General features: G+C 39.0%; 1 protein-coding gene across 1 annotated transcript in view; it reads right to left on the bottom strand.

The window, feature by feature from the left end:
• LOC124268543 (gamma-aminobutyric acid type B receptor subunit 1-like) overlaps positions 1-18,435 on the bottom strand; it is a 108,959-nt gene that overhangs the window by 55,330 nt on the left and 35,194 nt on the right. The window contains exons 4-5 of the mRNA XM_046703537.1: positions 6,040-6,210; positions 1,187-1,288 (exon numbers count right to left, since the gene is read on the bottom strand). Coding sequence (XP_046559493.1) covers positions 1,187-1,288; positions 6,040-6,210 — 273 coding nt within the window. The remainder of the gene's footprint in view (positions 1-1,186; positions 1,289-6,039; positions 6,211-18,435) is intronic.

Genomic DNA, 18,435 nt, shown 5'->3' with positions numbered 1-18,435 from the left:
TGAAATCCGTGAAATCACGACGGGAGACTTAAAAAATTGGCTTTACACATGTTGGGAATCGAACCCGGATCTTTATCGTGGTGAACAATGTAATCACTGAAGTTATAGTGTTCAGAACAAAAGAAGATTTGGTTTGGTTGTTGTTTAAAAAAACGCCTCATTCAGCAATATTCTAGCTATATGGCGGCAGTCTGAAAATAATCGAGTCTGGAATTGTTTCCCAACAAACGCAGAAGTAGCCTATTGACCAACAGTTCCTCTAAGGTCTCACAGCATGCCACTAGGACATGCAATACAGTATACGCCGCTTCTAAACAATACCGGGTGGTGGGGTAGTCTAGTGGTTAAAGCGTTCGCTCGTCACGCCAATGACCCGGGTTCGATTCCTGACATGGAGACAATGTGATAAGCCCATTTCTAGTGTCCCCCGCGGTCATATTGCTGGAATATTGCTAAAAGCGGTGTAAAATCATACTCACTCACTCCAACCAATACTAACAAGTACGCGTGTGACCATGAAAACTACTGAACAAATATGCATGAAACAAACTATATAATTAAAAGTGCCAACTGTGATATACAAAGGTTTCATTGACCAAAAACCTCCTGACCATGACAGTGACATTGAGCTTTATCTTAAATAAGAAAGATTTTTAAGATTAAGCAAAGTTTGTCTTAGGATTGCTGAAGAAACAATTGAAGGGTACCGACTAAAATGTTGGAGCCACTTTACAATGGCGTCAAAGATGGCATTGACCTACGCAAGCCACTGATATGAGATTAGGTAGGATTTTATAAACAAAATAGACTCATATGTCAGGATTCATACCTGCTTTTGTCTTAAAGTGATCAAAACAGTTTCAAAGGAAGATTGTATCCTAAAAAGGTACTATATAGTTTGTTTTGTTAAAACAGTCTTAAGTTCCATAGCATTTACCGATCAATTTACCAGGCCCATATGAATAAGCCCATTGCAGGATACCCACTTTGTTCCCTAAACGGTATAACAATTACCGATTGAGTGAGTGAGTGAGCTAATTATTTCAGCCATATAGTGACTAAAACAAGTTACACATTCATGACACACAAACCGGGAATATAAAAACCTGTTGACGAACTACATTACCGACTCAGTGGTTGCGATAACCGTCAAAGTTGTTCCGTATCACGGATTGAATATACATACCTTGAGATTTTCTATTTTTCTGGCCGGATCGTCGTTGAAAACTTCCATGGTAAGCATGTGTATGTTCTCCTTGTCCATCCGTACAGCAAGATCATCGACAAGCTACAACAGCAACATTTCAACCTCATCAACATAACGGGAGCAGATAGTAGTCTGGGTATTTGTATCTGAATCATTGTTCTTTTTGTTATCAAACCGAAATATATATATATATATATATATATAGAGAGAGAGAGAGAGAGAGAGAGAGAGAGAGAGAGAGAGAGAGAGAGAGAGAGAGAGAACATATTCTAACCTGTAATAACTCCTGGTTTTTACTTATAAACACGGGGATCGAATGATCAGGGCCCCGTTTCACAAAGCTCTCGTAGGACTAAGATCTCGTAACTTTTCTCGTAGCATTCGAACCTCCTATGTTACAGTATAGCAGGTACCAATGCTACGAGAAAAGTTACGAGATCTTAGGCCTACGAGAGCTTTATGAAACGGGGCCCAGGCTCGCTGGCTTGGTTGACACATGTCATCGGTTCCCAATTGCGCAGATCGATGATCATGCTGTTGATCACTGGATTGTCTGGTCCAGACTCGATTATTTACAGACCGCCGCCATATAGCTGGATTATTGCTGAGTGCGGCGGAAATCTAAACTCACCCACTAACTTATAAGCACGAGTGTAATTTAGTTAGGAGGCGAGTATGTCCTGTAAACACGGCGAATTACAGGCACCTGCAACTGTCAGCATAGCTAACGGAATAACTGTACGATTATTATGTTATTATATTATAGGATATTTATATAGCGCACACATCCAGGAAACTAGTGCATGTTCAAGGCGCTGGTATTTTTCCCTCGATCATTGGATGCCAATATCAACGGCACATCGTATTATCAATCTCAACTCTCTGGGGAGTATACAACTCTTGCAGCCACTAGGCGCACCGAGTTTATTATTGTGGCTTTCTCATCCTAACGAGGTACCCATTCACAGTTGGGTGGACTTGGACACATAGTCACAGCACCTTGTCCAACTTCACTGCACCGATGCTGTACCCGCAACTAGGTGTTTGCACCTACTCATGTGGCTACCATCTGGTCATATACCAACGGATTCGTGGGTTCTTTTAAGTGTACAGGGTTGTGTACTGTACAACTCGGGGTTGTGACAACACTGAAAGAGTCTGCACACAAAGTTGACTCAAAGGTTTTTTACACCCGGTCACAGGTGGGCTCGATCCCGACACCTCAACCGCGCTGGATCACTAGTCAGGCGCCCCAGCTCGCCCACCGCGCCCCAACTGTACTGTTATTCTCATGATGATTGGATTGTTACGGACCGCCATGATGCCTGGACTATTGCTGAGCGTGGCAATAAACAGGCAACCAAATTGTCTGACAACGTTGTAACCAACAGTCAGTAACTGAACTGAGTAATAGAACAATCTGTAAGGACCATAGTATATAATATAATGCAATACGGAACAAGTAATCAAACAATTATTGCAGAGTGGAATTGTGCGTGACAATACTTGGTGGTAAGATTAAACTAACTGTTCCCATTTGTGAATAATGAGAAAATTGGTTATTTCTAAATCACATGATTGGTACCAACAGGGTACATTCCCCACCTATCCATCCTCATACAAACCTCCTCTCCACTCACTCACTCACATAGAACTGAGTGACCCGTGAAGATCCGGGATCGGGTGGTCAGGATCCTTGACATATGTCTTCGTATCCCATCTGCATAGATCAATGCTCATGACGTCGATCATTGGATTGTCTGGTCCAAATTCGATTATTTTCAGGCCGCCGCCATATAGCTTGAATATTACTGATTGCGGCGTTAAACAACAGACAAAGACACCTTCTTCGCCACCGATTGTCATGTAGAAGCGTTAATCCCCACTTCATAACCCTCATCCAAACAGCACTGAAGATACGTTTCAAAACCCAACCTCCTTCCGACTTCAGTTGAGAATCCATAAAGTTTGAACACTTAAACATCAATAAACAACCCCGTTCTTGTAGATGTAAGCTGTTAAGAGCAAAACAAGATGACTAGGGTATATACAATGGCGGTTAGTTGTACCGCATTAAACAATTATGGCGTCTCTGTGTTTAACGCATCGTAACTTGATCTCTTTACGTGGAGACATCTCGTGAAAGGTAACTGCAGAGCCGCGGGGAACATCAAAATGACTTTTCTTTGAGAACGTGAGAAGTAGAAACGTCTCATACACAAAAAGCCAAAACTTGATATCTTGCTCATCAATTCTCATCATTGCCACAATGGAATTACACGCGAGTGTACGAATTGTTCCCTAGAGATATCGGCCAGTCAATTTGGTCAGGTGTAGATGCACCAGTATTAACACAGGGAAATGAAGGTAATTTCGAATAAATCCTTTCGGATGTAAAGGCAATCCGAGCCAGAAGCAAGCACAGCGTGGCATTAGTGAAGCAAAAGCTGCATTAAAGTGTTTTTAGAGACGTGCATGTGTCATTACAGTGACCGTTGGTTCCAGAAGGGCTTTTGGATGATAATGGTAAGATAACTTTCAAGCTTCAAATGGTATCATATATTGTTAAAAAGTCATCAGTTCGTCTGGGGCATTTAAATCAAGATTGATAGTTTCCCATTCAGATTAAAAAGTTCGAAGACAAGTCCACCTTTTGACTTTTGATTGCGCCCGATGGCTATCTGCTTATAACGTTTTTGTCAAAGCAATTTATAAAGTTGAATCCAGAGGAACAGTAGCGTGAAAAAGGATTTCATTTACGTTGATAATCTGATGAATGAAAAGATAAAGTTCACTTACCGATTGCATCCTAAGTAATTCTTTATTCTTTCAGTACGGTGTTGCTGTACAGATGCAAGCATTTTTTATGAAACATGTGCCCGAGGATGTGTCAGCTTATACACACTTTCCGATGAGAGTGTAATTGCCACTGCACACATGCTTGACAAAGGTCACTGTTTGTTTGTTGTACATTGCCGAACTAGAAACATTCCAGATACGCGATGATAAAGCGTAAATAACCGCGTGTGCTCCAGACAATCCAGTGATTGCCATCATGAGCATCGATATACTCAAAAGGGATACAATGGAATGACAACCGATTCTCCTAATCGCCTACTATGAGAAGCATGGGTTGCTGAAGACCAATTCTAACCTACATTCTCAAGGATGGCTAGAAAAAGGTACCAAAATCTGTACCAAAACTTCACGTTGACTCAAGATGTTAAAATACACAAGCCCTGTTTAATGAACCAGTCTTGTTTGATGACCGTACAAGCATATGTCGCAGTTTCAAGAAAATGTCACCATAATTCACCTTTGCCTTCATCGATATTTCTCAATAGTGTAGTGGGAATAACTAGATCGATGCTAAGGCCATTACTCGTCAAGTCGAACGCATGGGTTCAATTCCAAAGAAGCATAAAATCCAACTCGCCCAGTCAGCTACTTAAGCATAACGAGCTCGGTATATTGCTTTTCTACAAAACCAAGACAGTTAGTGATAACTGTCTTGGTTTTGTGAAAATTCAGTATTGAGAAAATTCAGCAGCATCACTACTTTTCAGTGATCCATTCAGTGTGGACCCGTGAAGATCCGTGTTAGAATTGATCTTCAGTAACCCATGCGTGTCGTAAGAGGCGACTAACAGGCTCGCTGAATTGGTTGACAAATGTCATCGTATCCCAATTGCGTAGATCGATGCTAATGCTGTTGCTCACTGGATATTTAGCAGATGTCGCTCAGGACAGCATGCTTCATAAGCTGATACCAGACGCAGGTGTTCAGGAAGGTGGGATGCATTGAGCCTTTGGCCAATGTCTTGCCTCAGCGTCTTCAAATGTCAGTGATGAATTTATACACGTTTCACGACATCTTTATATCAACATTTTTTAGCTAGATAATATTCCCTGGCGTTGATGCTTTATATGATGTATTGAAGTGATGTGCTTATGCGTTTCATGACTGCTTTAAAGTTTACACCAAATGGAATATTTTGGGGTAAGATAATATTCTCTGACGTTGATGCATCATATTTCTATTTGCAGTGAATCATCGTGGCCGCGGGATTGCGGGATATACGTCATTACTTCCCCAATTCAAAAAGATAGTGCTCCAAATTTCACGCATACAAGTAGAGTTGGCTCACTTTATTGACCAAGTGCGAGATATAATTTCAGTATATAAAGCAATACGAATAACAGTGTAGTGATTACCATTTCATTCATATACTGGGACTTTGTTTGGTTTTTTTTTGGTTTTTTTTTGGGGGACAATTAATCAGCGCTAATCAACGTATTGATCCCGAGGTCTATGATCAAAGTCAAACGTACCGGTTGCTTCCTTGGAGCTCATGAGTAAGATTGATCACATGACTACCTTATACTGGGGTAATAAAAGTTTGAGATCATAAACATGTTGGCCCTTTTTCAGATAGGCGATGTCCCACTGTCTGAAATCGGTGGGGCACTTGGCCCAGTTTGTGAAAAGCTAGAAGCATCCAACTGTTTGTATTTGGATAGCGAGGTTATTGTACTCAATACCCGAGGCCATTTTCCAAAGCGTGGTAATCTGTGGGTCCATATGCCGCGATCATGTTTCAGGGCTTTGTCAAATGGTTTGGGTTTGTTTGGGATTTGTTTAAACTCATCATTATTCCAGCTATATATGGTGGTGATCTGTAAACAATCGATTCTGGACCAGACGATCCAGTGATCAACGACATGAACATCGATCGACGCAAATTGGATACGATGACATCTCAAGAATAAAATGGGTTCCTGAAAACCAATTCTAACACAAATCTTTACGGGTCTTCTCAAATTGTACTTACTGATGAAAATATTTTGTATGACTGATGGATTGTTGCTATTTTCTTCCATCCCATCTTCTTAATGAAGGCTATTCTAGCTGGGTTGATGGACTCCTCCGGAACAGACAGACGGAAGAAGTATGGGTAGAGCTTCTTGTTGGACAACAGAGGCGAGTTGGAGAGATATGAAATCTGAAACAAGCGAACATTGGTGTCACAAGACATTGTCATGACAGGAGTGAGTGATTGAGTTTAGTTTTACGCCGCACTCAGCAATATTCCATCTATATGGCGGTGGTCTGTAAATAATCGAGTGTTGACCAGACAATCGAGTGATCAACAGCATACGCATCGATCTACGCAATTGGTATGCGATGACATGTGTCACCCAAGTCAGCAAGCCAGACCACCCGATCCCGTTAGTAGCCTCTTACGACAAGCATGGGTTGCTGAAGATCAATTGTAACCCGGATCTTTCACGAGTTCACACGTCGCTATATAGCTGCGATGATGGTGAACGGTACGTTAAACCCAATTTCATCTCTTGTCTTCACGCGGCCGAGTTGAAATATTTCATTCTTTTCTAAATCTGATTAAAACCATCGCACCAAAACCAATCATGAGAGTTCAATAACAACCAAATAATTTTATTTTATAATTATTGAAAAAAATGCTATCAAATATATATATAGTCTTCGTAAAATATCTTTCAATATTCCAAGTTCATGGAATGATGTTTAATCAAAATCCGTTCAACAAAAAGTAACTATGGTTCGAAAAAACATGAGAATTCAATAAGGATGAGGTCTTTGAACGTTTGATGTCATTTCATCTTCAAGAACGAATCGAGTTCCTCACTGAAATACATTTCCATGCAAGGAATGGCAGATAAAATATAATTTGATAAATTTCCAAAAATTGTCTAGTAGTAACAATATGTCCTCTTTGATCTAAGTCTATTTTCAGGCAGTCGTTAATCTTTTTACATAAATTACTTTCTCACCGTACCATTTATCAAATCAATATTACAATACCAGTGCCATAATGGTCTTGAGCACTGGGAATTTTCACACAGTATAGGGTTCCTTGTCTTAGAATTTGTTGGAAACGACGCCCAAAAATGTCATTAGCCTTTTTGTTCCAGATCACTCAATGTACATTAGAGGTAAATCCACTCTGACTTTTAACGATCAGCTCTTTTCAAGTCAGCTGGTTCAAACGGGCCGTTGCTATTTGTAAACTATCACTGGGCCGGTGAGTCCACTGAGGGAGAATTGCCTTATCACGTTACACCTTGACATATGACTCTCACAATTAGATGTTCTCTGGGGTATAATCTTAAATGATTGATGCTTTCCCAGCAGGCAGAGAAATGATATGAAGTTGGGGTGAGATTAACTTACTCGGTACAAGTTGAAGGACAGAATAGTTTGCATAAACCATACATCGCAGTGTAAGGATCATTTGCCGTTTTGAACAGATCAACAATAGCGTCCTATGGAAACATTTGACACATGTGTTTGGGTATCTGTGCAAGTGAGGAAGTGTACATCTTAAAGCATTGGGAACGTCTTCTATGATTCGTGCCCCTAGTATAGTGATCTTCCTTCAGTTGCTGGCGATCTCCAGCCAGTTTTTGTATTGTGTTGTCCATAATAGAGGTTTAATTTTAAAGTTCGATGCTAGTTTTAATTCTCTATCTGCGATTATCTAGTCATTTTGCTTTCCTTTGTCGACAGATTTTATCATATAACTTTATCTATTATCAATGAATGAATTGTTTTAGTCACGATATGACTATAATTTTAACTCACTCACTCACTCTACGTTTCGTATCATGACAGCACTGCAGAGTTCCGTACGCAGGAACCTTAGATTTATGCGTCCCTATCAGCAAAGCGTTTGTAACGTTACGACCTGTCGTAACGCTATATTTTATCATAGGTTAACGAATATCAGCGCTACGAACGCTTTGTGGATCGGGACCCTGGCTGGAATGTATTATTTGTCAGCCCTATACCCGTGCTCGATAGTATCAGCTGAGTGAAATCCTTCCAAGACCTGCATGATAGTTTCACATTAAACTGACATGCCGCTGTAAAACTGAAACATTGTTTAAAACAGTGGTAAACCCAATTCCCTCACACCTAAACTTCTATGTAACATTCGAAGACATCTCATGACATAGATCTGCTTTTATTAACTGTCTAAAAATTACCGATACTTAATGAGAACACTGTGTGAACTTCTAGAACACCTACACTGGTTCACATCACATAACACAAAATTTAGAAAGAGTACACATTTTCAGGGTCAAATATCTTAAGCACTTGCATAACATGTCATTACATAAGGAGTACCGATTTCGTTTTCTGTTATTCAATGTAAGTATGCCAGTCTGTGAAGAATACAAACACGTATCTTCAAGGTACGGATTTTTAAATAAATAACATAAATATTGAAATACATGTATAGGCAGAAAACCCTGAATATGGATGGATTTACTTTTTTGGTTGCGGTAAAGTACAAAGAATAACTCGGTGCATATCAATGTCCTCCGATTTACCAGTAAATGCACTTTTATTGTAATTGTCCGTTTCTTTATCTCACCTTATGGCGGATAAGTCCGTTTTCTCGATCGCTTCAGTCGGTTGATGAATTTGGTGATGAAATGTTTTCTTTAATGTTCAAGATGAAGATTATATTAACGTTAAGGCCTAAAGGGAGATATTGTTTCATATTGCCCAATAGTTCGCCATTCCGTATGTTTCTCCTGGAGAAAAAATGTCTATTTGGCCGTCCCAGCTATTTAGTTTGTTGCTGCCCTCAGCAATAGTCCAGCTTTATGAAAGCGAACAGTGAATAGTCAAATATGGATATGATAATCCTGTGATTGATATAATGAGCACCATTCCATAATATATGACTACACGATGATCAACCAGCTCAGCGAGACTGATCATTTGGTTCCATTAGTCGCCTCGTACGATTATTTCCTTTGGGTACAGGCGAGTACTTGATAAATGCTTATCTTTAAACATTTTAACGAACGTGAATATTTGGCAGATTAGTAATATATCAAATGTTAATTGTTATTCATCTCGTCCACATTTCTAACATCAATAATCTGTAAGCTGGTACAGAATTGTGCATCGTAGACACCACAATTGCACATTTGAAACGTTCCACGTGTTTGCAAGTGTGCTACTGGGACTACGTGCCAACACACTCTCATTGAAAGTTAACCACTTACCTGAAACTTTCTGCAAAGAAAAGTTCTGCTGTGCATTAAACTTGCTCTACTCTGCAATAAATTTAGATTCCCGGGATACAAATGGCGCCCGATGCTGATATTTTTATTGCTATGGATGTCCAACCTGCCTGGGATCCTACTGCCAGTGTGAAATATGGGTGTTCCTGCTCAAATCATTTGGCTTACTAAATCAACTCCTAGATTGACATTGATCTCAGGAAAATATTCAATAAAGCTGCAGGCATAGTTGACGAGGCAATTTTACGTTGCATTTACGACACCCATAAGTAGAAATGTCACTATGCCCTTCACTAACAAAGGGTGGGTCAGTCAACGCTTTTCAAGCGAAAATGTGAAACTGCAAATATTCGTTGAAGATTCTTACTGAACCTTCAGAACCTTCTCGAACATCACAGTATCCCAGGTATCAGAGTTTCGCTAAGTGAGTTTTCGTGCCGAAGAGATAATCACAAAAGCCAATTCTTCTATTAACAGCAGGCGGATATGCGGATCTGAGTCTTCATTTGCATGGCCGTGAACTTCAAAGTTGACTCTTTTGTCAACATCTAATTAGATAATTAAAGTATATGAGTAATGAATAACCTGGCGTCATGAAGCTGGAATATTGGGACAAAACAACATTTATTCCCTATTGATTAAAATGCTCACACAGTGGCTTTTTTAAATCGCCTCTGTGGAGAATCTGGAAGGATGGTAATCTGAATGATCGCAAAGTCTTGTTGCCATTGTTGTCAGCAGGTAGGTCATGCGTAGGTGTCAGTGTGATTTCACTTGCACGTGTTTCGTGTGCTGGAACTGTGTTAGGAGACTGAGACTGTCATATTGGTGCTCACCTAAGCGATGCTTAAAGTTATTTAAGTGCATTTGCACGTGGCCACCGTAAACATAATCTTATTTGTTCTATATTCTCTGAGCAGGATTACCTTTTCCAGGAGTAAACACGTTAAACAAGTGGGACATTTTCCGCTTGAAAATCGATTGCCATTGTAACTTTTGCTAGAAAAGCTCTTAAAATCTATACTCAAATATACAACCATATTAAAACAGTTTCCGTGAGGCTGTAATCAATACGACGCCATTCCACTTGTTTAAACATTGAAACGACAAAAGCCTTTCCATCTCCATAAAAGATCAAAGTCCATTGTACAATTCTGGCAATATCATGCGTATGTATTTGTTTCAGCAGTATTACAGCTGTACGATGTTGTTTGTAACAAATCGATTCTGGACCAGACAATCAAGTTATTGTCATCATGTGATACGATGACAGAGCATGTGTTCATGAATCACTGTAAACTAGTGATGATACCAGGTGTTCGCGAAAAGGTGAGCGTAGCCTGTCCCACCGGTGGCACCCGTCCTAAACATATGCACATTGTAGTCAGTTGTTCACCTGAAATTAATTCGGAAACATATGATGCAAGTCAAAATACGTAATTACATCGACATATTTTTGTCACTGTTGCATAATATTTGGAAGTTGCCTCCACATGTACTGAGGCCTTGAATGTTGTAACATTGATTGATGATGCTGGTATGATGCTCTTGGTAACGGGAACATGCTCGATTGTACCTCAAGCGTTGTGAAATGTAAACACCAAAGGCTGGAGCTTTTGGAATATTGCTCGACTTGAAAGGGAAATTGATTATTTGAGGCAGTCTCACTTGTCTCCTTAAATTCAAGTTCAGGCTGGTAAATGATTAACCAGAGAATGCATTGTGTAATACTTTTGAGAACACAATCATCTTATATACGTTTAGACAGTATAGTCGTTACACACACTTTAGAAGCAATGTTCTACCAAAAGCAAACGGAACAACCCCACCCACCCACAAAAAAACAAACAAACAAACAAACATCTCATAACTAATACAAACAAACCAGCAATGACTTGGATTCAGTGATTGTTCTGTCAAGTTATTTTATATTCATATTCCGTTTGGATGTATAACTTCAAATACTCCAGGATCTAACCTAATCAAGTTGCTTAGTTCGGCAGCGAAGGTGGATCTGGCTTAGTTGAAAATAGCACTGATGCAAACAGAAATGCATTTTCATACTTGAATTAAAACTAATGGACGTCAGATTATGAAACGGAAACAAATGCCTTCTGAATCAATAAATATACGAACAACAAACATATAAACTTAAACAGGTCCGGAATGAGAGAGTTAGCGAGATTAGGTTTACGCCCAAGTCAGAGAGCCAGACCACCCGAACCCGTTAGTTGCCAATTAGGACAAGCATGGTTTGCTGAAGATTAATTCCTACCTGGATCTTCATGGATCAAACAGGTCTGTTGATACCACATCGAAATCTTCATTTTTATACATAAAGTAGCAGATGTATTAAAACATCAACCCGACTAGCATTAGAAATAATGGATGCGAAATGGAAAGAGATCGGAAAGCCATGCTTTCTCAAATTCCTGGGTGAGTATGGGCCTGTGCACCCTGTACATGATCATATATACGTAATTTTCATACGTAATTATAACTAATAGACGTCATATTATATAACGGAAACAAACGCCTTCTTAAGCAGAAACCATTGGAACAAGATACACAAACACTTAAACTGATCTGGACATACCACAGCTTCAATTCTTACTATACATAAAGTGGCAAATATATTTAAATCTGAAATAACCATTAACCTGATTGACTAACAGTACTAATTATGGATGCGAAACACATCGGAAAGCCATGCTTTCTCAAAATCCATGTGCGCACTATCCAGAATCATATATTGGTCCCCACAAGTATGTGCACCGAGTAGGGGCATGCTGTGTCTGAATGAGGCTTTAACATGGCTTTGAATAGTATTTGAGTTGTGGTGTGATAGCTTGGTGTTGCAGAAACGACCATTCAAATACATTGCTTTGAGAGAACTTTGTTTTTGTTTTCGCCACTTTCAGTACAACTCAGGAGATAACAACAGATATGGTCTCACATATATACCACACTGGTCCACGAGCATCAACATTGTCCTGACGAATCTACAAGTATGACCGACTAAGTTTGGAACTGTCAACCATAGGTTTCTGACACGCACGAATAATCGCTTCTCCTTTCGTGTGCAATTGCAATTCTACTCTATGTCCCAATCTTGTGTGTCCCCAAAAACTCCACAGGCAATTTTAATACTGTAAATTTTAAATCACAATTCGATCACACATTTACGAATTTATGATTCTGATTGTCGGGACGAAGAAACATATATCTATTGTAACAATCGCCCGTTAATCTTTCACGATTGAACGGCTGCTAGAGTAAGTTTTGAACCCAGAGCGCCTGCTCACACCAACACGTCCTGGCTAAACCTGTAAGCAACACATTCTTCACATGGCCACTGTTAACGGTGATTAGGATGTGCTCATCAAGCGCGTAATTTGTCAGGACAGGTCATTTATATGTGGACTCAAATACTCACTAATCATGACATGTTGTACAAAACAATCGTTATTTGGGAGAATTTTCCAATAACCCAACTAGAATTACCAAACTATTTTGGCATCCCAGAATTCAAAATATTGATCTAGGTTTTATAGGTATTCAAAGTAGCTAACAATGAACTGCAGTTCATTGAAAGAATTCTAATAATGTGAAACATGGAGTTCAATGCCCCGAAACGAAATTAAGTCATTCAATTTTTTATATGAAAGTCAAAACATATTTGGTACAGAATTACATATACACTTGATGATACGATTATGTTTTATAATAGAAGCAAGTGCTCTTCCTTTAGTTTTGGTGATGATGGAAATCGATATTGATTGAAGGATGGTCCCTTTAGATGTTACTTAAATCAACAGAGGGGGATGCTTCATATTAATATTGTTTAAAAAGATTAAGATGGGTTCCGCGAATAACAATTAGCACTAATGTTAGTGAAATGGCGCTTGCCTCACACGAAAACAATGCCTGTGTCCTGTCAGAGTACTGCCATACCGTTGATTGAACCAGAGTTCAATATCTCTATCATGCCAGATATCCATCATAGTATACAGCTATTGGACGCGTAATCGATGTCACGATACTGGCGTTGTGATGCAGAATGGGGCTCTTGGGGTTTGGTTAATATTTGGAGACGTTATATGAAACCAATCAGTTGAATGTTATAAGTTATTTATTAGAGACTAGATAGATCAAAGTTGGAACAAATCAAGACCCGTGACCTCAGCTAACCATGGTTGATATCTGCACCAATTATCGTCCAACAATTTCTAGTACTGTATGTCACGCTCTTTCACTGGACACGGTATCAGTTGAGATTTCCCCAGACTAATGAAACTCTTTTATACGGTCGTAGCGAGCAAATACATCCAGCTGTAAATTCTGTCATGGACATTGACGTTCTCTGGCTGTTCGGAAACTCAGACATAAAGAAAGTGCTACTAAGTAGCTAGTTATACTGGTTTCGTGTGTCTCCTGGGATGAAAACCGACATCAGTGCTGGAGACGGACGCTGCTGAGGAAATTCAACCTCAATTCATCATTCCGCCACTCAAGAGCACAGTTTGTGAAGGATACTTGTATGCAATGTGTTGGGATTTGAGTTACAGTAAAAATAAATCTTGCCAAATATGTCTGTTGTATTGTATTACACAAATGAAACTCCTGGTGTCATTATTGATTTGATATACGGTATACCATTACAATAATTGTAATAGTTTGGTTGTCTTTTAGACCCAGAGGAATATGTTTCGGCAGATAATAGACACTGACTATTCTCTAACGTTGGCGTTTCTATACATGTACCATATGGGGCTATTTTAGGTTAATATTGTATTCTTCCTTTGAACATTCTCTAGCATAACCTTTTGTGAAAACATAATACCATTACCTAGCCACACGTCTGCGCGTCATCATCATCACCATCATTGCACTAAAATGTTGACTTAAGCATACGCACTCTTGTTAATTCAACTGATGTGTTTGAACATGGCTCCCTTAAACAAAGCGATTATAGCGCTAAGGTGATAGTAACTCTCTCATTCTTGATATAGTCCACTCTCATACTTGAACAGAGACTGTCGTTTAAACTAAAGCCTGGTATATAGTCCACTAACGTTACACATGAACCGTAGCAGTTGGAAGCTGGTATGCTCATAATGTTGTATATCACTTGCTTCATAACAGTGTTAGCATCTACACCGAAACTTCGCATTAAAGAATAAATGTTGTCTATCCATAAATAATAATTCCTGTTCCTAAAATCTACCAAATGTTTTTATTAACATAGGAATTTGTGTAACAGTTTCATAGTCTCTTACAGTTTCGCTTAGTTGCATTTGGAAGCTGGTATGGTCATAATGATGTATATCACTTGCTTGATAACAGTGTTGACATCTACACCGAAACGTCACTTTAAAGAAGTTGTCTATCTACCCAACATTCATTCCGAATTCTATCTATCATGTTTTAAGGAAAACAAAAGTATAGAGTAAGTTTAACAGGATTAATCTCATGAATTTTTAATTGAGAAAGGTAGATATGTAAATATGAATAGAGAACATAGAACTTGTTAATTATGTAATTAAAATGCAGTTGAAGACGAGTATCATTTTCTTCTTGTATGCCCTAACTACAGTAATCTTCGAAGAAAAAATATATACGAGAAAAATATCATGTCCGTCCAAACAGGCTTAAGTTTTCACTAGTGCTAAACTGTTCAAATACTAAAAATACCTGTCCATGTATATTTTCTACGCATTTGTACATAGAACGTGTATAAAGCAAATGTATATAGTATGACCAGAAATTATTGAGAATTTTAGGAATATGTTTAATTGGATATTTCTAGTATAAACAACCTTGACCAGCTATCAAGTGCTTGGTTTCATTCAAGAGAGACAACTCCGTTAATCCTATTTCATTAGTTTCTGACGAGTTATCCCCCTTTGTTTACTTGCTAGCAGACGACATTTTCAGTGATCCTCAGTATGGATGATTTAGAGAAGAGGAAGTTGATTTTTTATTAAAACAAGGACCTCAGATCAGCTAAAGTGATTTCAAGTAGAACAGGCATCCCTTTTTCCGCTGTTTATCGTGTTTTGAAACATATTGCAAATGGATATGGCATTGAGCACCAGGGAGGAGCAGGTAGGCCCAGAAAATTGACTGTCGGTGACAGGAGGCGGTTTGGTATTCTTGTTTCTAAAAACAAACGAAGGAGTTTAGAAAACTTAAGGCTGGATATGATTGATAGAGGAACTGTGGCTCTCTGTAAGGAGACAATTAGAACTGAGCTGCATGCAATGGGTTGGCAGAAAGGTCGATGAATTCCATCACCGATCATGAAACCTGAACAAAAGGAGCGAAGGTTGAACTGGTGCTTACAGCATAGAAATTTTAACTGGGACAATGTAATTTTCTCAGTTGAAAGTTCGGTGTGGCTGTTTCCTAATACACTGAAATTCTGGACCAAACAAACTGAAAAACCTTTGTATCAGCGCCCAAAGTACAGTCCGAAATTTAACGTGTGGGGTGCCATATCTGTGTTAGGGGCAACGCTCCTCTGTTTATTTGAAGGGAATATGAACAGTGAGCGGTACACAGATATTCTCGAGGGACATTTACTTCCATCTGCTCACGTGTTCTATGGAAATTTTGGGATTTTCCAGCAGGACAACGACCACAAACATCGTTCAAAGCATTCACAGGCCCCTTTTCGGACCCAAAATATGACATTATTAGATTGGCCAAGCTATAGCCCTGACTTAAATCCGATGGAAAATGTTTGGGAACTTAGGAAGGAAAGTGTCAATAAGAAAAATCTGACAAATATTGCTGAACTGAAAGAAGAGGTGGTCCCACATTGGGACAGCATGGACCACGACTTTCTAACTTCTGTGATCAGTAGTATGCCCCGCCGCTTTGAAGCCTGCATTGCTGCCCATGGTAGCTTGACAAAATACTAACTGTTCACCTGTCTTTGAATCTGGAGTTATGTTCTGCTAATACTCACATTTAATACCTGAGTAATGAGTGAAAAAAAAAGAAATACAATCTTTAAATTCTCAATAATTTCTGGTTGTACTGTATAGTGTAATATAGGCCTCAGGCCTTTTGAGTACCGGAATAACAGATGACACGTAATGACAGATGCTGTGTGTAGTGAGTGAGTGAGTGAGTGAGTGAGTTAGTTTTACCCATCACTGAGCAATATTCCAACTATATGGCGGCGGTTTGTAAATAATCGAGTCTGGACCAGACAATCCAGTGATCAACAGCATGAGCATCGACAGACGCAATTGGGACACAATTACATGTGTCAACCAATTCAGAGAGCCTGACCACCCGATCCTGTTAATCGCCTCTTACGACAAGCCTGGGTTACTGAAGATCAATTCTGCTGTGTGTAGAAACCTCAAACGTTTGAAGATTATTCCAGCAATACCATGTTGGGAATACAATCACATTCTTCGAACTCGAGTGTACGAGTATTACAAAAAAACACAGCTAAATACCAGATTTGAAACGCGTGCTCGCTCAGTACGGGTTTAAGAATATGTGCTGTGACGGGTTCATAATGAAACTGTGGAATTGATGAACTGGGGACCCACCAATTGTTCTGGACGTGACAGCTCAGTGGGTTTATATGACATGGAGTAATTGAGACAGTTTCAGTCTTTCCATATCCATGCAATTTGTTTGGTCTTGACAAGGTATTGAAAGTGCTTTCTTGCTAAACAATATTATTCACATCACGACGTCACGTTCAGAAATAAATCAAATTTAACTAACGCCTGCCATGACAACTAATTTGTGTATTCCCTTTGAGAATGAGACGTACATGGCACGCGGTCCGACGACGCTCTGGGACAGTTGAATACAAAGTGTACTGTATTCCTGGATACGGTTGATTCACAAAGGGGTTCAGTGGATTCAATAAGGGTAAACTGGATAATGATTTAATTGTGTATCACCCGACGGTCATGGTAGCCTCAGAGTGAGTGAGTCAGTGACAGTCAGTTAGTCAGTGAATAAATTAAGTTTTGATTTTTGATTTTGTGATGTCGGAGGCATCAAGATTTAGACGGGAGCAGGTGTGACAGCTACAACACTTGCAATGTCCTACTGATTTTGTGCTGACTGGCAGACTTCAAGATTATAGAGGAGATTGTGTCATCTCCCTGAGTGTCTTTCCACATCCTAATCGCTGCCTCTCTACCAGATCACCCACTCAACAACATAGAAATGAAACCTGAAATCGATAATTTTAACTGTTTCCTTTTGAACATGAATTCAGTTAATATATAATCATAAAAGTGTATGACTAACTAGATGAAGCAAGATACTTAACTTCAATTCAATAACTGTTCTTTTTTCATGGAATTTTAAAACATCAATTAAATCCATGCATGATGACGAATGTAATGTCAACGTGCTTTGAGTTATGAAATAAAATATCGATGATTTTTTCAGACATTGAACGTATCTGAGAAATGATTTAATGGTCTTGGAATGCATTACAAAACATAAATACAAAGCAGATCTGTGTTGATAAATGGAAGCTATCTTGAAAATTCCTGTTTTCCCAAATGCAAGCTTTCAATTTCAACATACAAAAGCTGCAGACACAGACATTTTGATGCATCAAAAGTTATTAAAAACCTTGCTGAAATTATAAACATTAACTCTGAATCAAGATATTTTGAATTATCTTAACCATGATCTTGTACCAGTTGACAATAATTTATAAAAATAATTCTCAAGGTATTATTTCCGTATAAATGTATCTTTATACATATTACATAAATAATTTACAGTAATTATCTAATGTTCTTGGCATAAAGCAGGTCGGTGGGAGTGCGTAATTTTAACACGTTTTCTGGTCATGTTGACATTCTACTCCTGACTCACTGACTTCATATAGACCAAGAGTAAAGTCACTGATTGTCCAATGTGTAACTTAGTTGTATTTGAAAATGACAGTGATGCCCTCCGCATAAGTTAATTTTCGTTCAAATATTTCCCATTCCTTCGTTTCCATTCGTTAATCTCAGAGAGAGTCTGATAACAATACTGCAGACTAAAGTCACTTTGTATTGGCATTCCACGCATTGATATTCCCCGCATAAGTTAATGCTCGTTCAAATATTTCCCATTCCTTCATGGCAATTCTTTAATCTCAAAGA

The sequence above is a fragment of the Haliotis rubra genome, unplaced genomic scaffold, assembly GCF_003918875.1.
Source record: "Haliotis rubra isolate DU_JTF1 unplaced genomic scaffold, ASM391887v1 Scf139, whole genome shotgun sequence".
NCBI classification, from domain to species: domain Eukaryota; kingdom Metazoa; phylum Mollusca; class Gastropoda; order Lepetellida; family Haliotidae; genus Haliotis; species Haliotis rubra.
This window is presented reverse-complemented; position numbering and strand designations above follow the sequence as displayed.